General features: G+C 38.8%; 1 protein-coding gene across 1 annotated transcript in view; it reads right to left on the reverse strand.

Annotated features, from left to right (window-relative positions):
* Positions 1-26788, reverse strand: part of galnt18b (UDP-N-acetyl-alpha-D-galactosamine:polypeptide N-acetylgalactosaminyltransferase 18b) — a gene marked incomplete at its 3' end in the record, with an annotated part of 112165 nt that overhangs the window by 12335 nt on the left and 73042 nt on the right. Inside the window, exons 7-8 of the mRNA XM_083891248.1 lie at positions 6523-6708; positions 1737-1874 (exon numbers count right to left, since the gene is read on the reverse strand). Of these exons, the coding sequence (XP_083747374.1) occupies positions 1737-1874; positions 6523-6708 (324 nt within the window). The remainder of the gene's footprint in view (positions 1-1736; positions 1875-6522; positions 6709-26788) is intronic.

The following is a 26788-nucleotide window of genomic DNA, read 5'->3' on the forward strand; positions in this document are numbered from 1 at the left end:
TAACATTTAAGACACAACATTAACAACCATAAGTTCTTCTTTATAAACTCTTGTTGATAATTATTGACATGATCCAAACATGGTGGTTGATTTTGAGTTGTGGAGGAAAATAAAATGTGCTGTCGTAAATATTTCTCACTTATTTAATCTCAACAGAAACACTAGGTCAAATGACTTTTCACTATTTTAACATCTATTATTACATGTTTACGCTGTAATTTCAAGTAAATAAAACATTTAAATCCATGTGTAGAACATGGATGGATTTAGCACATTTTCTTGACATTTCATTCAAGTCGTTTCCTATTCTCCACTTTTCTTTTCCAGCGCTGTGTTTAACAGTGACGAGGATTCTCCTCAAATCAGCGACTCGGTGAATCCATCAACATGATTTCACAAATAGAGGATAACGAGGTCAAACTACGTCGGAGAAATGAATATAATGAGGTCGACCTATTTCCTAGTTTGTACGAGAGAAGAAGAAAAAAACAACCCACAATTGTGACATAGAAAGCCGAGCCGTAAGTGTGCAGTATGTGTGTCACTGTGTGTTAGAGCGACGGCACAATGATGATCCACATCACATGATCCACATCACATGACCCACATCACACCACTGTGGAAATAAAGCGGCTCTGACGACAAACTTCAAACAAACGGGGAAACAGAAAAAAACGCTGCCAGCAAATCCCAACTCATCACGTCAGATTCTCTGGATTATCACAGTTACAGTAAATAAAATCACACCAGCTTCACCTGGATGTTTGAATAAAGATTCAATTAATGTATATATACATAAATATGTATGTGTATTATATATATACATATATGTATACATATATGTATGTATGTATATATATACAAATATGTATGTGTATATACATATATACGTATATGTACATATATGTATATATACATAAATATGTATGTGTATATATGTATGTATATATATATATATATACAAATATGTATGTGTATATATTACATATATATATATATATACATACAAATATGTATGTGTATAAACATATGTATGTATATATATAAATATACAAATATGTATATACATATGTATAATATATATATATTTATACATATGTATAATATATATATATTTATACATATAAACATGCATATATATGTATATATGATATATATATACGTATATACACAAACATATATGTATATATACATATATGTATGTGTATATATATGTATGTATATATATATATAAATATACAAATATGTTTGTGTATATACATATGTATAATATATATATATTTATACATATATATACACATTAATATATACGTATATTGTATACATATGTATATATAATATATATACATATATGTACATAAACGTATATATAAATATATATACGTATATGTACATATACGTATATATACACATATTTATATATATACGTTCTGTATATATGTAAATATACGTATGTATAGTCATTTCAAAGAATCATTTTCCATCACTTTTACCATGTTTACAATGAGCTGGATACATGACAATATATATACACACACACACACACATATGTATATATATTCGTACATATATATATATATATGTACAGCTCATAGTAGGGAGATTACAGTGAGATTACAGGAGATTACAGTGATTTGTCGCTGTGTGCTTTAGCCTTGTTTAGACTCTTGCAGCCTCTAAAATTGAATGTGTGGATAAAGAGGAAGGCGGTCGTGGTCGAGGCGGTGGAGGCTCACCACTCCGTATGCGATGGTGTCGCTGTACATCCTCATCTCAGGGTAAATGTTGACCAGGTACCAACGGAAGGTTTTACACTGCAGCCTCTTCCTCAGAGCCTTCCTCTGAGAGATGTCACCGATATCAATCCCAGAGTCCTGCAAGCGCACACGCACACACACACACACACACACACACACACACACACACACACACACACACACACACACAGAATAAATGAAACCAAAGGCAAGGTTTATTAAAATAAACAACAAGTAACACTTTGACTTTGAAGTATTCACAATTTTTGGGTATTTCCTGCGATTTCGGATATTATTTCCCGCCGGAGGAGCGCGTTCGTCGCCGCAAGATGCGTAAACGTCGCATATAACCAATATAACTTTCACCACAACCGGTCGAGGCAGATGGCTGCACATCTTTGAGTCTGGTTCCTGATAAAAGGGAGTCTTTGCAGTAATATGATAACACTTATAATATTAATACCTCAATTAAAAAGACCTCTTTAATACTTTTTAAGGGCCTTCATTTTCACAAAATTGATTTATCAACTTTTAATACCTTTTAAGGCACCGCAGACAAAACGTCCCCACAAAGGTGGGTTTGTGCACTAACGTTCAAAAGTTTGGGCTCACCTATAATATAATTTGTGTGTTTTCCATTAAAAGTCGGACTTTTATTCATCAAAAGAGTTGATGAAAAGTGAATAGTGACATAAAACATAGTGAATACGTGCATATAAGTAGCATACTAGCCCTTTATTAGTAAATACTAAGCACATATTAGCACCTTATTTAGGAAAAATCTTAATTCATGCCGTTATCGAGGTAGAATAAGGAGTTAATATGTGCTTAAATCAGACTTTTATTCATCAAAAGAGTTGCAAAATGAATAGAAAATATAGTCAAGACATTGACAAGATTAGAAATAATGATTTTTATTCCAAATAAAACTGTTTTCAGCTGTGCTAACATCAGCACAAGGGTTTTCTAATCATCCAATAGTCTTCTAACACCATTAGCAAACACAATGTACCATTAGAACACTGGAAATGGGCCTCTATACACCTATGTACATATTCTATTAAAAACCAGACGTTTGCAGCTAGAATAGAGTAGAATAGAGTGTGTTTCTGATTAATTTCATGTTATATTCATTGGAAAAAAGTGCTATTCCTTTCGAAAAAAAGGACATTTCTAAGTGAGCCCAAACTTTTGAACGGAAGTGTACTTTTCTAACACACACACACACACACATCAGAAATGATTAAAAGACACAGTTTGAGAAGAAGTCCATTGAAAAGTCTGTCGGCCTTTGATTTTCTTTCTTTTCTGACTTAAAAATCAATGCCTCTATAAATCCCAGCTGCCTCGTCACACAGCAGACACACACATATTATACTCGTCACACACTCATCACACACACATATTATACTCATCACACACTCATCACACACACATATTATACTCGTCACACACTCTCGTACTGAACTTATCCACAGTTTAGGTTTAGCTTATTATGAATATTCCCATTTCACGCTCTTTTACTCTCGTAGTTGCACGATCACAGACAGATGCTGGAGTTATCTCATCTGTGATCGTACTGATGCTCTGCTCCGTAACCTCCGCCATTTTTTTATAACGCCTTCTTTTTAATTAGCCGTTTTTAATATATATTACAATTTTTATGCAAATGGCGCTCGACTCTGGTCGGTGAAACGCGAGGATCTCGGTCATTTAAAAAACTAATTGAGTGCATGAAAGCAACGAGACGGTGGACGGATCAACATACAAGTGAAAGTGAACAGAGATTCTCATTAAAGGCCTGAAAACACTTTAGAAAAAAACCCTGCAGCACAAACTTTATCTGCCAAACATCAAACACAAAGAGTTAGGCAGCGATTTAGTGTTTCCATGCATGTTAAGACGCTAATGCTAATGCTAATGCGCTGAGAAATATCTCTATTATCAGACACATGAACGTCTTTTGATCACGCTGAAACATGAACGAAAGCTTCTCTTAATGAGGAGCTGCAGCTCGTGTATCTCATGCAGCTCATGTAGCTCCTGTAGCTAATGTAGCTCATGTAGCTCCTTTAGCTCATGTAGCTCGTGTAGCTAATGTAGCTCGTGTAGCTCATGTAGCGCACATGTAGCTCACATGTAGCTCATGTAGCTCACATGTAGCTCATGTAGCTCACATGTAGCTCATGTAGCACACATGTAGCTCATGTAGCTCTCATGTAGCTCATGTAGCTCACATGTAGCTCATGTAGCTCGCATGTAGCTCATGTAGCTCGCATGTAGCTCACATGGCTCACATGTAGCTCATGTATCTCATGTAGTTCGTGTAGCTTGTGTAGCTCATGTAGCTCATGAAGCTTGTGTAGCTCGTGCAGCTCATGGAGCTCGTGTAACTTGTGTAGCTAATGTAGCTCATGTAGCTCCTGTAGCTCGTGTAGCTAATGTAGCTCGTGTATCTCATGTAGCTCGTGTAGCTCATGCAGCTCATGTAGCTCATGCACCTCATGCAGTTCATGCAGCTCGTGTAGCTCGTGTAGCCTGAGCATAGTTTCCATTTTTTTGGCCTGTTTTTAGACAAAAACTCAAAAAATATTACTTTAAATATGTTTTACACTGTTCAAATTTAATTTTAAATTGTTAATATGTTATATATATATGTATATACCTGTATATTTGCATATATTATGTACACTTCTCACGTCTCAGTGTTAATATCTTTTTATATTGTACTTTTCTTGTTAATGCATGGTTATTATTTATTATCCTTATCTTTACTGTGTTGCTGCTGTAACGCTGTAAATTTCCCCACTACGCGACCGATAAAGGACTCTCTTATCTCTGATCCTTTCTTATCTTATTTCTTATCTTAATACACTATTTTAACATGAATTAAACTGTAAATAACTGCCAGATATTGAAAGTTATTCTGGAAAATGGGCAAAAGGCACATACTTACAACCCTTCAACACTTAGGTTAATAAGTTTGTAAATTATGACAGGTATATATATGTATGTGTATGTGTATATGTTTGCGTTACATGCCGTTTTATTCATTATTACATCAAATGTCAGAGGTCTGTGTATTTCTGTATTTCCTGGCCCTTTGTTTTTCCTCTCGTGACCCTTTTGAAGTGGCCAGAATTGCAGGTTGTGAAACCTCTTCACTGAAAAGCCTCGTCATAACTAAACGTGAACATTAATGAGCTCCGTCACAAACAGAAACATAAACGCAATAAAAGCAATATAACGAACCGGTGACGGGGAACATTTTGTGCAGAACGGATTATATTTTCACACTCGAGAACAATCGGCTGCTAATAATCTGGTACTTAAGCTGAAGGAGGACGTCATTGAGGCTTTTATGAAGGAGCGATAATGACGGGAGTTTTTCCTCCATCAGCACTCGCCATCTGCTCCGCGTCGTCCATTGTGTTTCATGTAACGGCGCTGATTGCGCCTCAGTTTCCTCAGAGCAAGCGCTGACGTCTGCTGCTGACGTGGTCGTCACAAACCGCGCGAACCTCGCGCCGTCGGAGGTAAAACCAAACACAGACGCGTTTCGCCCGCGTTTGTTGATTCGCGCGGCCAAAGCCGGGGCTAAATTTCACGCCTTCTCGAGCTTCAGACTCTTTTAAACGGCTCATTATCGGAGGAGCGGGAATGAATCGCCCGCAGATGTTCGTCTATTCATAACGCGGATTTACATATTCAAACAGAGATTATGCAGAGGACGGGGGGGGGGAAACGTCGGTGAATAAACATCTCGCTTTGCCTTTGAGGGATGCCGCATTTAACGCAAAGGAAAAAACACCCCATAATGATTCATGTTCATGACATCACTCCAGGTCAAAGGTCATCTCAGTCTGCTGTAAACACTGGAACTAAAATGACATTTACATTTTAAATTAATCTTGGTAGATTAATAAACTGACTGCATCCCTGCACATTTTGAAGAATTGTCTTTTTTTTAAAATTCAATCTTTATTATGGACTCACAGTTCAAATAAATAACTATTCTTTTAAATAATTTGATTTAATTGCTCTTTTAAACATTTTACACTTTTCCTTTATATGAAAGCCTGAAGTCTCAGTTGATACTATTTTATTGAACTGCTCGAAAATGACATGCCCAAACTAAACAGAGTAAATCTCTGCAGTTACAAGCTCTATGTGGATTATCTTGGTATCAAACTACAGATAACACTTGTGAGATTCCACCAGAGGTGTAAGTTTCACTGTAGATGCCACTGCGTCAGAGTAAATGTACATGGAACACAGCATAACTGAAGGTTTTTTTTCTCTCGCCTAAAAAAATATTGCATTTTAAAGCAAATATCACCTTTAAAATATACAGTAGGAGCTTAAAAACACATGGAGGTCATGTAACAACATGTGGACATGAGCTGTGCAAAGTCTGATGCTGCTGAAGTGAAGCAGAGTGAAATGACAGAGGTTTTAGTAAAGAGATGTCCAGGCGTTCTCTCTGTTGGCACAGTTTGGCACCATCTGTGCCATTTGAGATTTCTTAGGTACCAAATTATTAAAAACCCATTTAATTTTATTTATATGTCACTACAGGTCTAAAAAGAACTTGTTTTGAAAAAAAAAAAAAGTATGATAACTCGCTGTAAATGGATGCTTCCTGTGCGGTGCGTAATAACTCTGTGACTCTGCAGCGTCTTCAGTTACGCAGCGCCATAGCTCTGGCTTATCTTGGTCAATTAGGGTGATTGACAGCTGTAACAGATTAAAGACGAGGACTCACCTCCTGGGGAATATTCCAGGCCATGTAAACGTGACTCTTAAACTCGTCCATCCAGACCTCGGCGACTCTGAGGGCGTTTCTCCTCACGTGAGACGTCAGATCCTCGGTGTACGGTTTGTGCGCTCGCTCGATGTGCGCGATGCGAGCGCACGGCAGGACCTCGACGCTGCCGCCGCACTGCCACACCTGGATCGCGGCAGAGAAAATAAAGAAAAAGGAAAGAATTCATCAACAGAGACAGAGACGCTGATGTAGTTTTCACAGTTTAGTTGAAATATTTGGCTTCACAATGCAGACACAGCTGTAAAAGCAGCGTCTGTACAAGCTTTGTGTACTTTATAAAGTAAATTAAACACCTGAAATACCTAATTTGACTACTTTACATTCTCTCTGTTTTTAATGTCATTGTTGATGTAATTTATAAAGATGAATGTTGTGATCGCTTCCCCAAAGAAAAATGGATTTAAATCCAATTTAAATCAAAGTCTAAGTAAAATAATAAAAGGTTAATACTGTAACAGTAGAGTAACATCATGGTAGAAGTACAAGACTATGGATTTAACATAGTATTACTGTAATATTGTCCCCTTGTTGCCACACTATTACTATTTTTATTACTATGGTTTGATTTTGCATTAAAAAATCTGATGTTATAACCATAATATTCCACTCTTAAAACTCTATAATACTCCGACTGTACAGTATATTTATATATGTCAAATAGTCGTTGTTACACTAGTGTTTGCTCACATCCTGTCCGTTTTTTTATTAGAGGTTATAAAAGAAGGGAAATTTTGGGTTCATATAAACCCATAAATACTACACAGTGTCCCTTTAATATTTTTGTATTTTCTGCTTTTGTGTTTGCGTTGTGTGATTTGTGTTTGCGTTGTGAGTTAACGTTTTTGTGTTTTCTGCATTTGTGTTTGCGTTGTGAGTTAATGTTTCCTGCTTTTGTGTTTGTGTTGTGTTTCCGTTTTGAGTTAATATTTTTGTGTTTCTGCTTTTGTGTTTGTGTTGTGTGTATAAAAAAAATGGATTTTGGGTTCATATAAACCCATAAATACTACGCAGTGTCCCTTTAATATTTTTGTATTTTCTGCTTTTGTGTTTGCGTTGTGTGATTTGTGTTTGCGTTGTGAGTTAATGTTTTCGTGTGTTTCTGCATTTGTGTTTGCGTTGTGAGTTAATGTTTTCGTGTGTTTCTGCATTTGTGTTTGCGTTGTGAGTAAATGTTTTCGTTTTTTCTGCATTTGTGTTTGCCTTGTGAGTTAATGTTTTCTGCTTTTGTGTTTGTGTTGTGTGATTTGTGTTTCCGTTTTGAGTTAATAGTTTTGTGTTTCTGCTTTTGTGTTTGTGTTGTGTGATTTGTGTTTCCGTTTTGAGTTAATAGTTTTGTGTTTCTGCTTTTGTGTTTGTGTTGTGTGTATAAAAAAGTGGATTTTGGGTTCATATAAACCCATAAATACTACGCAGTGTCCCTTTAATATTTTTGTATTTTCTGCTTTTGTGTTTGCATTGTGTGATTTGTGTTTGCGTTGTGAGTAAATGTTTTCGTTTTTTCTGCATTTGTGTTTGCCTTGTGAGTTAATGTTTTCTGCTTTTGTGTTTGTGTTGTGTGATTTGTGTTTCCGTTTTGAGTTAATAGTTTTGTGTTTCTGCTTTTGTGTTTGTGTTGTGTGATTTGTGTTTCCGTTTTGAGTTAATAGTTTTGTGTTTCTGCTTTTGTGTTTGTGTTGTGTGATTTGTGTTTCCGTTTTGAGTTAATAGTTTTGTGTTTCTGCTTTTGTGTTTGTGTTGTGTGTATAAAAAAGTGGATTTTGGGTTCATATAAACCCATAAATACTACGCAGTGTCCCTTTAATATTTTTGTATTTTCTGCTTTTGTGTTTGCATTGTGTGATTTGTGTTTGCGTTGTGAGTTAATGTTTTCGTGTTTTCTGCATTTGTGTTTGCGTTGTGAGTTAATGTTTTTGTGTTTTCTGCATTTGTGTTGTGAGTTAATGTTTTCGTGTTTTCTGCATTTGTGTTTGCGTTGTGAGTTAATGTTTTCTGCTTTTGTGTTTGCATTGTGTGATTTGTGTTTCCTGTTTTGAGTTAATATTTTTGTGCTTCTGCTTTTGTGTTTGTGTTGTGTGTATAAAAAAGCGGATTTTGGGTTCATATAAACCCATAAATACTACGCAGTGTCCCTTTAAGATGACTTTACAGTCACTGTGAACATGAAAATGATCGTTATCAATCAATTGTCATTAAAAAAATACCACATAAATATGGATTTCTGAGTTATAATCCTCTGAAAAGAACACAGCTTTGACGAGGACTGAATTAGGACATTTAGGATTTGTCTGTGTGAGGCAGCTGATCAGTATCTGGAGAATTTAAATGGAATCTCAAAGCAATTCAAAGACTAACACGCTGATACTTGTATGAGCTTATCAAAGGAAATGTCACTATCAGAGCCCTCAGACACTCAGGAAAAACCCTTCAGCGAGTCCAGATTAGCATTTGACCAGTGTGTTAAGACAGAGGTGGACAGTTTAATAAACAGCTGACCCGACCGGGGGGTCACCGCAAACCCACGGAGAGCAAAATGGCTTTTCCTTGGACTGAGTTTACGCCTTCAGCGGTTTTATCTCGGAGCGTAGACGAGGCTTTGAGTGAGGCTTCGACGTGAGACACTGGACGGGTTTCAGGTGATAAAGAGAGACTGAAGAGACTAAAGAGAGAGTGCAGCGCCGGAGTCCACAGACGAATCTCTGTCTCATTGCTGCCACTGCAAAGGTGAAATAATAAATCACCAAACACCCGATAAAACCTTCTCTTATTTTGCTCGTCTCGTTTTTTATTCAACGCATCATCTTGTGGCCAATTAAAGGCATCCACGGTCTTCAAAATGTTCAGAACGCGGCGAGAATTTTAAGCAAATCCATAAACTCTGACCACACACTGCACCAATTTAGCTTCCTACTCCTGAAGTGAAATGACGTTTTAACACACAGCGATTTCTAAATGGACCAAACCCGTCAAACCCGTCTGATCTCTTTAAAACCTTGTCATCATGACCTTTGAGCTGATCTCTCACAATGCAGCGCTTCTGTATGTCCACAAAATCACATTTAAGTCCCGTCATGACTGTCTGACTCTGCTGAGGCACATAAATCTCTTTTTCTGTCTTTATCTCTGTGCTGAACTGGCCTCCTGTCACGGGTTTACTCTGCTTTTTACCCAATGTCAGCTGGTATTGGCTGCAGTGACCCTTCAAATGGACAGTAATAGACAAATAAAGCTCCCATAGACCGGAAGTTCCAAATAAGACTGTTTTTTGGTGTGTATCTGCGCCATTACCTGGTTTATGAGGCCCTAAAGGCCCCAAAGTTTTAAAGCTCCATCGTCACAGCAAAATCGTCACTTCCATGGAAGCTCGGTGTCTCTGGGAGTCTGATGCATGATGATTGGGGGAGCTGTCTGGAAGGCGGGGTTTAGAAATTTCCGTTTGCACATTATTATACACTGTCAATAAAAACACAATAATCCTCTTTTTCTCTTTTACACACTTATAATATTTCCATGTTCTAGTTCAGCTCAGTTTGGTTGTTTTCGGTATAAATAAAAATGCCCAAAACATCGATTCACATAAGAATTAGTGAGCTGCGCGTGATGTCATGTTTACGTGCCACGGCGCAGGAGTCCAGGCACCGTTTACCAGTTAGCTCCGTTAGCTTCGTTAGCTCCTTTAGCGCCGTTAGTACCGTTAGCGTTAGCCTACAGTGGAACTGGAACGGTCTGTTTATTATTAAAGGAAAAGAGCAGCGCTACAAATAACATTAGCGTACCTGTGTACTGCGTATGTGTGCCTCCGTTTTTAAAGTTTAGCGTTACTTTAGAGCAGGGGTCTCAAACTGGCGGCCCGGGGGCCACATGTGCCCCCCCCCCAATCGATTACATGCGCCCCCCACTTAATATCATCTGTCTTTTAAACAGTGTAGAGCTGATAGACTATAATATATAGCATAGTTTAATTTGCTAGCAACATTTTTTATAACAGCAATAATATGACATTTGGTCATAATTATCCCATTATTAAATGTATCATATACAACATTCAATTACATATATAAATACGCTTGTTAGGGCCCGTACCACAAATGGCAGTGGCACCGAAATGGATCCTGGTATGACTTTTAATTCACACTATTATTTATGTATTTTAAAATAAATGTCTGTTTTTTATATTATTATATTAATTTTGCATCATAAATAGTATTATGAAGTATACGTGTGGTATCATGATGCAATATGACGGCCCCCCCAGGTCATTTGAGTTTGAGACCCCTGCTTTAGAGACTCATTTGGAACTTGTCATGCGTTAACTTTAATAAAAACACTATAATAGCATTTCCTTTTTTTCCTCTTTCACACAATTCTAACGTCTCCGTGTTCAACTTCCGCTCAGTTTGCTTGTTTGTCTGTATAAAATAACCCTGAAATTAACTTCCTCTGTGTGCAGGACCAGCAGCCTCGCTGCATGCAGCAGCGTCCCGCGTTGTTTCTCGCTGGCATGCGGCTGTTTGTCACCAGAAGACGAGCTTTTTATTTGTTTGAGAGACGACTGCGCAGACAAAAAACACCAGCAGATTTTTTTGTTCCCCCTCCTGACGCATTTAAGTGATTATTCTGTGTTGACAAATCAACAGACTGCAGAGTTTCTAATGCTCCGAGAGTTGATTTAGTCAAAAATAAAATATCGTCTTTCTGCCTATGTTGGGACTATACAGCCTGTTCAGCGGGAGGATTATGTTATTTACACGACACACCTGAACGCAACGCTTCACATTCAGGTGACGTTAGCCTTGGTCAGGAAACAAGCAGCTGTTAGCAGAGAAAACAAGCAATAATGGAGGTAACGGTCGTGTGTCAGGGACGTGGAAACAAACTCAGTGGAGCGTTAAATGCATCAGGATCGAGTTCAGGTTCACATAAATAAAAGAAAGGCTGTCGGGATAACACTTTGTTAGGATTCTCTCAGACAGAGAACGCTCTCAAACAAATTGGTTTTATCCAAGACATATCCAGAAATGTCAACGTCGCAGGTTACTGAGCTATTTCCAGGGTTCATTCATGTCTTAAAAGCACTTTCAATGTCCATTTTCAAGCGTTCAAGCTGTTTTAAATCAAGGGAAAACATTTTGCCTGTCAGCACTTATTATTATTTTATAACTTCTTTTCAGTTGTCCATCTAAAAGGTCAGTCAGATAACACAGAATATTTGTTTTGGAAGAAATCCAGTTAGGATTTCAAGCATGTGCATGTGGTTCTTTTCCAACCTTGAAAATAAAATATTATTAAAAATTCAAAAAAAAAACAACTTTCAAGGATTTCAAACAGCCCGGTGTTAGAGTGAGTTCCAATTCCTTACTTAACCCTCAATCTCAAAAAAAGTGCTGTCCCCGATTCTCAGAGAAATTAAGTTGAGGCCAAGTTTAAGGGCTGTATCGCCCTCAATATTCAGATTTTCCAAGACCACCCTTGGGAGCAGGGGCTACCCAGAATGCATTGCGTGTTTTGACATAAACAAAGATGGCGTCGAAAGCAGCGGAACGAGTGCGATACAAATGAAGTATTTTCTTTGTTAATAGAGATATAAAAATGATCTTAGTTTAGGCCCATATTATGGATTACTGACGTCATTGTTGCGTAACATTTATTTTTATTTGACCATCTTTTGTCAATAGTCGGCCGGTGTGGTTTACTTTTCAATAAGTCGTGGTGTGTGGTAACTGTCAGCTGAATATTTGTATGAGTATCATCTTATAACTAACTGACAACCTAATAACTTGACTGACAAACGGATCAGAATAAATAATCCTGACGTAAATGTGTTCTTCTTCTTCTTCTTCTTCTTTGGAGTTGACAGAATGGACGCAGCTTTTCGCGTTATTCTGCCCCCTACAGTCTGAAGACGTATCTGCATTTAAGGGGTGTCACATTTCTAAGTGATAAAATAACCCTCAACACTTGGTTTTGAGGACCGGTTAAGATTAAGGGTTGAGCTTGAGGGTTAAGATAGGAATTGGAATTCGCCCATAAGCAGTGACATCAGTGTGGATAACAATAGATTAACTGATAAAAAATCTATTGTAGGAACAACAACAACAACAATAATACTTTAAGCTGAAAAGGCCACAGAGTCGTGGAAACACTCTCTAGTCAGGACCAGCGTATGTGAGTTTGTGTCTCAGCCTTAAAAATAATCCTTCTTCCATTTTTCACTGTCATCTTTCCTCTCTGACAAGGAAGCCGATGCCTCAGAGTGTGCCTCCCCTGCAGTTCACCATTAATTAGCTGCTGCCTTTTCTTCAAATTAACGACACGGAACGGGTCATTACTGAAGTCTGGGTCCACTGTTCTTACTGTAACATGTTAGAGGCCACTGTTGTTTTCAAACACGTTAGCACGCATGTGATAAAATCAACATCATCACCAGATCAAACCCTCCGTCTAATGTGGAACGGTGACTCACACGTTCTGCTTCACCATATGTTGCTGAAGCAGAACGTGCTGCTCGTCAGCTCTGCAGCAAACTTTCACACCAGACTCCAGAGCTCAAGTGACTCATAACTGAGGGTTTTCTATTCCATCGGTAAGAATGAGACATGATTTTTATTATTTATTCAGGGCAGAAATTCAATCATCAAATCAGATTTGTGCCACTTCATTACGTGGTCCAGGATTATATATATATATCTATATATCTATATATATAGATATATATATATATCTATAGATATATATATATATATATCTGATATGTGGATATGAGACGTGAGTAAGAACGTTCATGATGACGCCATGTTTGTTGAAGGTGCTGTTCTCTAATTCACTGTGATGTTCTTGTTCCTGAATTTCCCTTAAATCTCATCTTATCTTTCCAATTTCACGCTTTAATACCAATTATTACAATTATTAATCGGTGACTAAATTAATCGTCAACTATTTTGATCATTTGTTTATTGGTTTTTCATGATTAAAACACAATTTCTGATTGTTTCAGCTTCTTAAATGTGAATATTTCCTTCGTTTCTTTGCTCCACATAAACAAAGAAATCATTAAAACTGAATCATTTTGGTTTGTGGACAAAAACAAAGACATTCGGAGGAAAGTTTTTTAACATTTTCTGACATTTTATGGACCAAACGATTCATCAATTAATCGAGAATATAATTGGGGAATATACAAATAATTCCATTACACTTCCATTACACCCACAATATTGGGTTTCAATTCATTTTAATAGGGAAAAAAGTGCAAAAATTATTGAATATTTCGTAAATTGTGATATATTCTAATTAGAAAAATATAAACAACCGTGTCTTCATTGAGCTGAATGTTTTGAAGTTTCTATGTGGAAATGTGGAGCAGATTTCACGTGAAAAGCTAGAAAATCAACGGTGATTCTCTTCATCTATACTGTATATTAGCTGATGACTGACTGATTTATATATGTTATTAATGCTTTATTTAAAATGTATGTATTTGTGCATCACTGAGGAGAATTCTCCAGTCCCCGTCGAAACGATTAGTCGAGAAAATAATCGACTACGATCGATTACGAAAATAACACTGGGTTATTATGGCCATATCTTTTCATCTGATTTAGGACCATATTGCATTGCTGAATCCAAAAATCACATCCATTTTTCTCAATCAGGTCAGGTTTTCATGTTTGTAATTTGATTTTGAAAAATCCGATCTTCTGACTAAATGTTCTGATGACATTTCTGTGACATTATCAGTTGATTTTCGTTAATATTTCTCGTCCAAAAAAGGTTTTAGGAGAAGAAAAAAGTAGTTTTCTAACAGATCTTCGAGTCGAAGCCATTTCATTCACTAAATAAAAACAATTAGTCATAAGCTGGCACATGCAAAATCTTCAGAATTTGTTTATTGCATGAAATATAAAAGAATTTTGCATCATATGACGTGAAAATACCTGTATATGTAAACAACAATGTTAAAAAACAAATATGTAGATTTGTTCAGATATTTGACCCGATTGCGCAAAACCAATGTGATTTTTGGATTCAGCACATGAACATGATCCTAAATCAGATTAATAAAAACTTATTATCTTATAAATGTGGTGTTGACCAGTGTTATCGTTGCAGCTCCATTTCGAACATTTTCTGTTGTTGTTAATCACTCATGCAACAAAGGTATTGTGATGGAAGTCACTTCTCTGATCTGATCTGTATTCAGATTTGAATCAGATATAAAGTGGCTGAAGTCTCTGAGTTGTGTTCTTGGATCAGTGACTTCGCTCCAACTCGTAAAATAGAAATTCTCTTCACCAAACTGTTGACGCTCGCTTGTCCATGTGGTTTAAAAAGCTCTTTTCGTCGTGGATCTGCACAGAGGTGCAAACAAGTCGCTCCGAGAGTCTGTTGTGTTATTAAAATTCAGGTCCTGACCTCACAGTCGGGGGCAGCACAGCCGCTCCCTTTCCCTTGTAAACTTGAAACTCATCTCCTGGAGAAATAACTCACGTCCGCAGCAGCAGCTCCCTCCTCCTCCTCCTCCTGCCCTGCAGCCTCCCACAAACACTGCCTGCTCCTCCCGACTCAATCCACTCCTCCTCACTCTCTCCGTTCTGTTCTTTCGCTCTAATTTCTTTTTTTTGTGAAACCTGTCTGGCAGAGACTCAGTCTTTACATTAGAGCTATTATCGAGGCACCATCAGCCCGAGTGTGTGGGCTAAAACGACCGCTGCCCTCGTAATAATTTGCTTTGGGTAAGAGCGAGCGCTAAATAGCTTTAATGTAAACGTAATGCGAGTGGAAGTGCTTTATTCATTTTCCCGTCCGCGGTGATGCCAGCTCTGAGCTGAGGAGCTCTTGAATTAAAGTGGGCTTTGATGGGAGCACTCACAAGGTCATTTCAAGTCTTCTCGCAAATTATAAGGAACAATAATGCTGCGGGTTTTTTTTTTTTTACGCCGCCGCAATATGTTAAATCACATTCCAGGAAACTTGGATTTAAGTGTTTTTACGTCCGGCCACTTAATACTTTCCTAAAACTGAACTTCTGGCAACCTCTGGTTTGTGTTTGGTTCACAGCCAGAATGCACACAAGCTAAAATCTATCTTTACAGCATCAACCGCTCCCGCTATCGTACGCTTGAAAGGCGCCGTAACACACGTTTTCTTTATTTCTCTTCTTCTTCGCTGAGATTAACGGCAGCTTGACGCCGCGTTAGCAACAACAGAATAAGTTTTCAGAGCTAAAAAAATAGGACGTAAAACATTTCATCTAAACATAAACAGAGAAGTGGGAGCGCTGCTGCACTCAATCTGTATGAAGAAGAAGAAGAAGTGACGCACGTGGCTGCCGCTGTGTGTTTACCTGTGCAGTCTAATCTGCTGATCTGAATCAGCCGAGTGATTGCAGTTAATGGTTGCCATAGCGATACAGAGCAGGGCCATTAAAAATACACAAAGAGCGACAATGATGCACGTTCCAAACTACTGAAAGTCTTGCAAAGCTCGAACTCACAACTCGATCGAAAATGTCAAAAATGGCTGAGAAATGTTTCTTTGAGCGACCAAGACTTTCCAGGAGTGGATCAGTTTATATTGTGATGTGTTCTCCTCTCACTCAGAGAGTCACAGTTCAAGTTCTGTAAGTCCCTGTGCGTTGTACGACACAAATTTGTCTACGTTAAATTTGTAGCCTGGCTAACGCAAGACTGCATATCGTTAGCCTAATAGCATGGTTGCCTAAGGACTGTGGGCTACGTCGCGCTACTAGAGAGAAGTAGAGGGAAGTTTCAACGCATGCGCGCTGATGTTGTTGTATGGTTCACAGTGCCACCTAGCCACCTGGCATGCATACTACATCAAATTTCACAAACTGTAGTGTCACCGCGTGCAGATTTCCACCCAAAGACGCTCGTCTAAACGCGAAATAAAAAGTGGGAACGCAACGACCACTTTTGCAGGTTTGTGTTCAGATCGTTGTTGTGTAAAGCTAGCCTGAGTCATATTTGAACGTTTTCGGAAAGCAAGAAAAAACAATTTTTTTTAGCAAGCACAGTGGTAAAGTTAGGAAGATTTCAAAATTACCAAAATATGACAATTATGCCATTAGGCTAACGATACGAGTCTCTGAAGAGGCAGTGACCAACAGACGCACTGTAGATCAAAATGCTTCTGAACGCAAATGGAGAGACCGACAACCAATGAGACCAATGATCCAGAAAACGTATGCAAAGCCATGAAAAAACACATCAACAAATGTGCTTCTAGGTTCGATGGCCATCGAGTAACGGCGTCTAACGACTTTGGTCCACGTTAAACACGTTAACAACAGCCGTGTAAAGCTTGTGTGAAGCCTGGCTCCAGCTCACCTGGGTTCTGTGATTGGTTCTCTTTTGTAGGAGATGATGTGAAGTTGGCCCCAAAAAAAACCAGCAAAGTAAAAGTGGGTTGGGTTCAGCGAGGCCAAGGAGCTTGTGAAGTGGAGAGTAAGTAGAAGAGAATCTTTTAAACAACCTCCCTCTACTCCAGCTCTGAACCTTCTACACGACAAGCATCAACGTAAAACTGTGGAGTATATTCCATTACACTTAAATATTACAAAAATATGTGTTTCAATTAATTTTAGTAGGGAAAAATGTCCTAAAATGTCATTGTGTCATTGAGCTGAATGTTTCTATTTGGACAGTGAAGCAGATTTCCAGAATTCCATTACACTCCCATTACAAAATTGGGTTTCAATTCATGTTAATAGGGAAAAAAGTGCAAAAAAATGGAATAATTCCCAAATTGTGATATATTCTAAGTAGAAAATGCGAACAACTGTGTCCTCGTTGAGGAGAATGTTTTCAAGTTTCTATTTGGAAATGTGGAAATGCAGATTTCAGGTGACAAAACTGATGGTTGTGAGTTAGAAAATCAATTCAATCAATTAGAAAACAGAGCTACAAAGTGATTATCTTTATCTATACTGTATATCAATGTTTCTCAATCTTGGTCCTGCAGGTTTTAGGTGTTTCTCTGCTCCAACACACCTGATTCTAACGTTCAGCTCGTCAACAAGCTCTGCAGAATCCATGGTAACGAGCCATTCATTTGAATCAGGTGTGTCGGTGCAGGAAAACACCTAAAACATGGAGGGCAGTGAGTCCCGAGGACCAGGATTGAGAAATACTGCTGTATATTAGCTGATGACTGACTGATTTATATTTGTCATTAACTCATTTAAAGGTGCATTATGTAATAAATCATAAAATCCTCCTAATATGTCACAGAGACTCAGGAATAATGTTCATATAACAAACTGAACTCACCAACAACAACAGTACAGCTATTTTGCAGACTGCAAATCATGTTTATGTTTTTAAAATCATGTTTTGGCGTCATGTGGCGCCACCTACCGCCGTCTACCAATCATTGCAGTCAGTAGAGTCTCAGCTGCCGAGCAACCATGGGTTGCCAGTTACGTCTGAGCAATGGCGGAGAAAACGAAAGCAAAAAGACCTCGGTATTTTGAATTTGAGTGTAGTAAGCGTTTTTGGCCACATTCTCACAAATGGCACCTTTAAAATCTACGTATGTATTCATTCTCCGCTCCCCGCCTACAGTTAGCATTGTTACAGAGGAGTTGTGTACGTTGAGTCCGTCAGCGATAAGAGCAACAAGGGAAACGTTAACACATCTCTGAACAAGAACACTGAGACACCGGAGGATTTAAACTGGACGGACAGAGATCTGAAGAAGCCGTGAGTTCATGCATCACTCGCGGCCGTGAGTCACCGCGACTCGCCGCAGGTGGAGATTTAATGGTGTCCATAATGGTGCAGTTTTTTTCCTGTTCTAAACACCACGAGACGCAGGATATGACGAGCAGAACATTGAGAATATTTGTGTCGTGTTAATTAGTGCGAAAATGTCTCACCAAAAGTGTGGATTTAAAAAAAAAAATCACATGAATCCGTGTCGCTGCGATGTTACACGCGTCCCCATGTGATGTGAAAACGCGGCGACACCTCGTCGATGACGGCTGTCAGACTTGAAAAGAAACGCGACGGCAAAAGGAAAACATTATTCCACAGAGTCCTGACAGGAGACGAGAACACAAGGATTGTTTTGTTCCTCCTCCATGTTTCTCAGATTTTTAATTCCCCTTCAGGAATTTTCTATTCTCGTTTTTTTTTTTTTTTTTTATATACTTTTTTGGTTGTTGTATCTGAAGCCGTCTGCATTTATCTCCTCATCCCTCTAATATAATATTTCTCCATGCATTCATCTCATGTTTCTGCTGCGATCAACAAAAACCCTCCACATCAAAGCACAGAGCGACTTTTAAGGTGAAGCCGTCTGCGCTGCCCAGAGCGCAGCTGTGCACACAGTCGGCACAGTTTGCATTGTGTGTGTCTGTGTGTGTCTGTGTGAGTGTGTGTGGAGAGAAAAATCTTCCATCCACTTGTCAGAAAATGAAACCGTTTACAGACATTTGTACGATCTTTCTGTCCTTCACTGATGCGTGAAGTGATGCATTTCTGCCATCGGCACAGTGTCTGAATGTTTGTGACGGAGAACAAAACCTGCACTCAAGTAAAAATGTGAAAAAATGCTTTTCTAATTCTAGTTTTTTGAATTTTTTTGGATTTATTTTCATTTAAAGCTCACATAGAGTGGTCCTGTTGTACATATATGTTAGTTATGGAGGTCTACTTACATACATTAACTTGATTTTATGCTCAAAAACCTCCTAGTTGCTGTAAACGAGCCGATAGAAATCTCTCCTCACTGAAGCTCTCATCAGCCGCGCTGTTTCAGACTGAAATCTCACCCCCAGAAGACAGAACTGTCTTGTGATTGGCCAGGTACCTGGAAGTGACGGAATTAGCACGTCAGCTCTCAGAAGCACAGCTCCCCCCTCTGGAACGGTGGATGCACTGCGACTCAAGATCAAAACATTGTTTTAACGGTGTTTAAAAATGGCTTCTTCACGACTCCCCGCCGCAGTCCCTTTGACGACCTTTTGACCCGGAGTCAGACCCAGAGTCAGAAGACACTGTCGCTCGTGAAACACCTCCACAAACGGACGTTGTTATTCTTCTTCTGCGGTTCAATGTACGCAACCGGATGTGCCCGGACTAGTGCCCGGAGCAGGAGGATCTGCTGTTCAGGAGACTTCAGGATCCTTACGTCACCATTCCAGGATTTTTCAGAGCGCTTCTTGCAGAGCCGGAGAATACAATAAAACCCAACATTCTCAGCAGTGGCTGAACTGTTTGTTTCCAAACTTTAGGGCTTCATAAACCAGTTAATGTCGCAGATACACACCAAAAAACAGCCTTAATTGGAACTTCCTTGGTCTACGTGAGATTTAAATGTATATTTCGTATATAAATGATTGGTAAAACTACAAAGTTCATTGCCAATAGGCCGTCGTACATCACTAGTTTTTGGCTCCACGGTTGTAAAAACCCTGGTCACATTAAATGCTGCTCTTATGGGTGCTGGCAAATGAAAAATGTCAAATGTTTGATTAAAGGTCAGAGCAGCATGAAGGGCAAACAACACAAACCCCCAACAAACAATCATGGGTCTCACTAAATGCCACGCACTCAATGAAGAGATGAAGCCTCGTCCAGCTCTAGATCGATATATAATTTAAGTTTTAAAGCGAGCGGATGATTAGCTGATCATTTACACGAGGCACAGCTCACAGTTAAAGTTTGGATTAAAGAAGAATGTTCAAACCAGGCTGATTTAGGCCGACTGTGAAAACTACTGAGCAGATCATTTATACTAAAATTCGACGTTGACGGACTGTACGGTCACTGATTGGTCAGAGAGTGTCGTCACTGAACATGACGTCCGAGAAAAGAGTCAAAGCCAACAACGATGAACAGTAGATCAGTTAAAAAGACCTAACTCTTGAAAACAATGTCTAACATTCATATATATATATAAATATAATAAATACTGCAAATACACAAACCTACGAGTATATTTCAGAAACTTTTAATTTGTCTTTTCAATCGTACTCTTGCTGCTTTACTATCGCAATGCTGCTGTTGTCTCAGTTTGTCTTGACAAAACAAATCACTTCCTGTGTGCAGCACAAGCAGCACCACTTTACTTTTTTCATATATATATATAATTATATAATATTTTTTTGGTCAGAAAATGGAAAAAAAAAGAGTCACTTTTTTATTATTTTTTTTTGTTTTATGGAGCAAAGAAACCAGAAAATATTCACATTTAAGAAGCTGAAACAATCAGAAATCTTCTTTTAACAATTGTTGACGATTAATTTGGTAATTGATTAATAATTGGATTGGACCACCATTGGCGCTTTTCCATTTTACAGTTCTAGCACAGCTGCAACTAGCGATTATTTTCACGATTAATGGAGTAATCGTTTGGTCCATAAAATGTCAGAAAACGTTAAAATATGTTGATCAGTGTTTGTCAAACCTGGAAATGACGATGTTCTCTAATGTCTTTGTTTTTGTCCACAAACCGAAATGATTCAGTTTGAATGATTTCTTTTCTTTTATGGAGCAAAGAAACCAAGAAAATATTCAAATTTAAGAAGCTGAAACAATCAGAAATCTTCTTTTGATCATGAAAAAAAGCTTTAAAACAATTAATCTATTTTCAAAATAGTTGAATTTAATAATCAATGAATGGATGAACAGTTTCACTTCTACACTATACTAAGACACACAGAGACAGCATTGGTTTGACTCATTTGACGATGGTTTGTAAATGATAATGAAACAGACTCACAGTTTAAGCCAAACCTATTTGCATTGGTTATGTAAAAATATACAGCAAACGTGAGTCATGGAAACATCATCTGGAAGAGACAAATGAAAACAGGCTGTTTGGCGCTAAGGGTCGACTCTTTACATGCTCATCCTACATCCTCCTCCTGATTTACCAGACCTTCACTCGGCTCCGCATAAATAGCTAATGAAGAGTAAACGCACATGAACGTCATTTGTAGGAAGCGGCAGAGTTGCTATAATAGTTAAATTATTAACGCACCACTTACTATCGCATTCCTACTAACGTCAAATGGAGTTTTCTAGGGAGGTTAGAGACGCTGATGGCTTTTTCTTCACTGGGTATTTGTGTTATCTAACGATCCAGGGAAACGCTGAAGGCCACATTATACTTCTCCGACTGCGTAACGCGTTATCCGACTGCGTCACCACGGAGACGCCTCGAGCCTTTACACTTCTGCGTCGTGGTGACGGACACCCAGACACCCCTGCTCCCGGTCAGCAGGGGTCGCTGCGCGAGGTTGTTGTGCTTCAGACTAAGAGCACTTTACGCAGGAGTATAAATTGGGCTTTATACGAGCATGTTCTGAGGAATATGATCCTCGCAATCGCTGCTTTACATCACTTCTTCGGCGGTGAGTCAATTATTGAAATATTCAGAATTTAAAGCGGAACTAGACCAGAAGTTCCTATTAACGCTGTTTTTTTGGTGTGTATCTGCGTCATTACCTTGTTTAAGAAGCTTTTCTTAAGAAGCTTAAGAAAAGTTCACTCTGAAATCTCGCAGCAGAAAAACAGCGTCAGAAAAGAGGATTTCTATCGGCTCGTTTACAGCAACTAGGAGGTTTTTGACCATAAAAACAAGTTAATATATGTAAGTAGACCTCCATAACTAACATTTGTGTACAACAGGACCATTCTATGTGACCTTTAAAGCGGAACTAGACCGGAAGTTCCTATTATCGCTGTTTTTTTTGGTGTGTATCTGCGTCATTACCTTGTTTAAGAAGCCCTGACGGTTCGAAACAAACAGTTCAGCCATTGCTGAGAAAGTTGTGTTTTATTGTAATCTCGGGGCTCAACGAGATCACTGAAAATCCCGTTAACGTTACGTAAGCAGAGGTTCTCCTGAACAACCGATCGTCCTGCTCCGGGCGGTAGTCCGGGCACATCCGGTTGCGTACATTGAACCGCAGAAGAAGAATAACGTCCGTTGTGGAGGTGTTTCACGAGCGACAGTGTCTTCTGACTCTGGGTCTGACTCTGGGTCAAAGGTCGTCAAAGGGACTGCGGCGGGGAGTCGTGAAGAAGCTATTTTTAAACATTGTTAAAACAATGTTTTGATAATGAGGAGCAGTGCATCCACCGTTCCAGAGGGGGGCGCTGCGCTTCTGAGAACGGATGTGCTGGATAGTACTGGCCAATCACAAGACTCTGTCTTCTGGGGGTGAAAGTTCACTCTGAAATCTCGCAGCAGAAAAACAGTGTCAGAAAAGAGGATTTCTATCGGCTCGTTTACAGCAACTAGGAGGTTTTTGACCATAAAAACAAGTTAATATATGTAAGTAGACCTCCATAACTAACATATATGTGCAACAGGACCACTCTATGTGAGCTTTAAGTAAATATCTAATGAGCGAACAGAGCGGGAGCTTCTCCGTCGGGTTCGATGCTCTCCGCTAACGAGCCGCTTTCGGCCGATTTCCGCCCTCCAGAAGCGACAACTGTAAAGAATTTAACTCCGTAGTTGACGGCGAGTGTGGTTTGGCGACGTCTGCGCCGGGGGGAAATCCCACCAGCTCCTCATGCCACCTGAGAGGCGCTTATTAACAAATAAAGGCCTGAAGTCTGAAAACCATCACGCAGCGAAATTGGAGCCACGGAGAAGATAAATCTGTGTAATGAGCGACGACTCGGCTTATTTTTCCACCCCCCAACACATTTTCCTTCCACCTCCGAGTCGTTATCGGCACAAAAATGTGCGAGTCTGTGACAAGATTAGCATTCAGTGGCGCTGGCACGTTAAACTCTCACTTCAGTCTGAAGTAACACCGTCCACACAGTGTTCAGGTCTCTGCCTACATGAGAGTGTTTATGAAGACGGTTTACAGACAGTCAGGAGCTGATGGTTCACACAAGTCAGGGTTCTGGATGGTGCATTTGTGTTGGTGTCAGAGTTTGATTCACAAGAGTCACAAAAAATAAATCAAATTAATTTACACTGGTTTTCATGTGTTTTTAATAGTAGAGGAAGCTGCATTTTTTACCTAGTGTTGATTTACATCTGCACACTATGTTGATGTTATATAGTGCTGTGTTTATGTTATATTGTGTTTATGATATATTGTGTTTATGTTATATTGTGTTGTCTTTATTTTATATTGTGTTTATGATATATTGTGTTGTGTTTATGTTATATTGTGTTTATGATATATTGTGTTGTGTTTATGTTATATTGTGTTGTGTTTGTTATGTTATCTTGTGTTGTCTTTATTTTATATTGTGTTTATGATATATTGTGTTTAAGTTATATTGTGTTGTGTTTGTGATATTGTGTTGTGCTTATGTTATATTATGTTGTGGTTATGTAATGTTGTTCTTATGTTATATTGTGTTTATGCTATACTGTGTTGTGTTTATAACGTGTTGTGTTTATGTAATGTTGTGCTTATGTTATTTTGTGTTTATCTTATATTGCGATGTTTTTGTTATATTGTGTTGTGTTTATTTTATATTGTGTTTAAGTTATATTGTGTTGTATTTGTGATATTGTGTTGTGCTTATGTAATGTTGTTCTTATGTTATATTGTGTTGTGTTTATGTAATGTTGTTCTTATGTTATATTGTGTTGTGTTTATGTAATGTTGTGCTTATGTTATATTGTGTTTATCTTATATTGTGATGTTTTTGTTTTATTGTGTTGTGTTTGTTATATTGTGTTTATGTTATATTGTGTTGTGTTTATGTTATATTGTATTTATGATATATTGTGTTGTGTTTATGTTATATTGTGTTTAAGTTATATTGTGTTGTGTTTATATTATATTGTCTTTATGTAATATTGTGTTGTGTTTATGTTATATTGTCTTTATGATATATTGTGTTTATGTTATAACATGTCATATATTGTGTTATATTGTGTTGTCTCATGCACCAAAGCAAACTCAGATGTTTATTACTTAATAAATAAAACTGTATCTGATTCTGATGTTTTAACGTCTTGACTATGTTAAATATTACCTTTATATACGAGGGCTACATTAACTTTTGTATTAACTGCATCAGACAGAAGGTTAATGTCATCAATTGTCCTGAGAATTCCACAGATGTTCAGCAGCACAAGGATAACAGTCACTAACTCTTTCATCTCGCTTCACAGAGCAATATTCAAATGTACAAATGATGACATTTACAGTTTGTGACGAGCAAAAACCTGCTCTAATATGTAAAAAGATTATTTTGGCTGTGTTGTTTCATCGCAGCTCTCATAAATACTCGAGAACAAGTCTGCATCATAATTGCTTTCACATGCCTCACTGATGCTCAATCCTCAACCGTGACCTTTGTGGCGAGGGAGTGATGATGTGTGCTTTGGTCTTTTAGCGGTGCACTGACTACAATGGCCTCAATTCCACATTACCATCATTCACAGGTGATTTAAAGTGCATGTAACTCTGTGACTGTGTCACCCTACAGGACAAATGTTGTACTAATAACACAAAGCACATTTCACTGATTAAAAAAAAGTAACTTAGAATTTAAAAATTAGTTTTTAAATTATGTAAAATTCAAGCAATAGTCGCTGTTCTGAGACGCTGGGGGTTTGTTTGTCTGCTGCACACACATACATTCTTGTACTAGCTGCATGCTGAGGACCGGGTAAAAGTGCTGACAAAGTGAGGACCAACATTTCCACTTTATAAATCAACACAATTACTTCATGAATGACACCTATAAAGAACTACTGGGTGCAGTACCATAACATGTCTGCAGGTGGAGCCCCAGAGCAAAAAAGTGTGTGAAACACCAGGGCTGGAAAAAAAACGTGTTTTTGTACCAAATTGAGGACCACTCTTAAAGTACAGCATGTCTACAACCTAAGGAAGTGATTTCAACGAAAAAACAAAGTGAGGACCGGCCAAAATGTCCTGACTTTGTAAAAATGACCTCACTTTGTTGGTTAAAAACCCCTCACTGGTCCTCAGCGCGCCAAGAACACACACACATGCACACACAGGTTTGTGCAACTAGACTTGTTAGGACGCTGCATTGACTTGGATTCATTTAGGCATAATAGGGCCACATCTCTAACCGTGGATCTGCCTCTCTGGGACCAGGTTTTGGTCTCCATGAGGGCTTCTGGTCCTGACAAGGTCAGTGTTTATACCAGGAAAAGTGACACACACATACTAATTAACTAACAAACTACTCTTAGTACCATCTGTAGAGACGAATGCTTCATACGACTGAAACGTTGGACTTTCTGTGTCTCTGTGCCCACTGCGAATGCTGAAACTCTTCCACGTTTGTGTCCACATGTGAGTTTGAGAGCTTTCGCTTCATTTCACCCTCACACTCGGACACCAAGGACAGAGACCTTTCTAAGCCTCAGCCAAAGCCTGGAGCTACTGGCCTAGTTCGAGCATCTCTGAGGATCCTTCTGCAGCCAGTCTGCGAGCTGGCAGGTGGTCTGTAGGCATGACCAATACGCAGAGAGACAGACGGACAGACTGACACGGGGACATAAGGACTTATCAACTCGACAACCTTCCTTTTTGTGCTGTGAGGCGCCGAGAATCAAGGTTCAGCGCAGGGTTTCCCCGTCTCGTAGCTTCCAGCCGACTGCGTCACCCTCTGTGTGTTAGAAGAATTACTGAACTCTAAAGCACATTAACCTCCAGGCAAGGGCGACATCCTTCAGTGCGACAGTACAAACAAGACGGAGGCTAACATTGAAACTCAAATCTGACAAACAGAGCAATGAACGGAATAATACATCAAAGCTGTACGTCATGTATCGGGATTTGGGCAGGATTTGTTTCAGTCATTATTACCTAAACATCTCAATTACTTAAATAACAACCAAATGATGTTAATAAAGATTACAGCGACTTTTACCTGGGGTAAAAAGTTCTGGGAAATAAGGTAATACTACATTTATGGTCGCCATAGTGTGCCTGGCGCGAGACAAAAATGACGTCATATCCTGTGTCGGACCAGACATGTCAGCACCGTAGGACGTACTTACACCGTCTCCAGCGTACTTTACTTACGCCGTCTCCAGCTAACTTCAATTACGCCGTCTCTAGCGTACTTGCCGTCTCCTGCGTACTTTACTTACGCCGTCTACAGCGTGCTTTACTTACGCTGTCTCCAGCGTACTTTACTTAGGCCATCTACAGCGTACTTCACTTACGCCGTCTACAGCGTGCTTTACTTACGCCGTGTCCAGCGTACTTTAT

This window comes from Microchirus variegatus, assembly GCF_963457635.1.
Source record: "Microchirus variegatus genome assembly, chromosome: 6".
NCBI classification, from domain to species: domain Eukaryota; kingdom Metazoa; phylum Chordata; class Actinopteri; order Pleuronectiformes; family Soleidae; genus Microchirus; species Microchirus variegatus.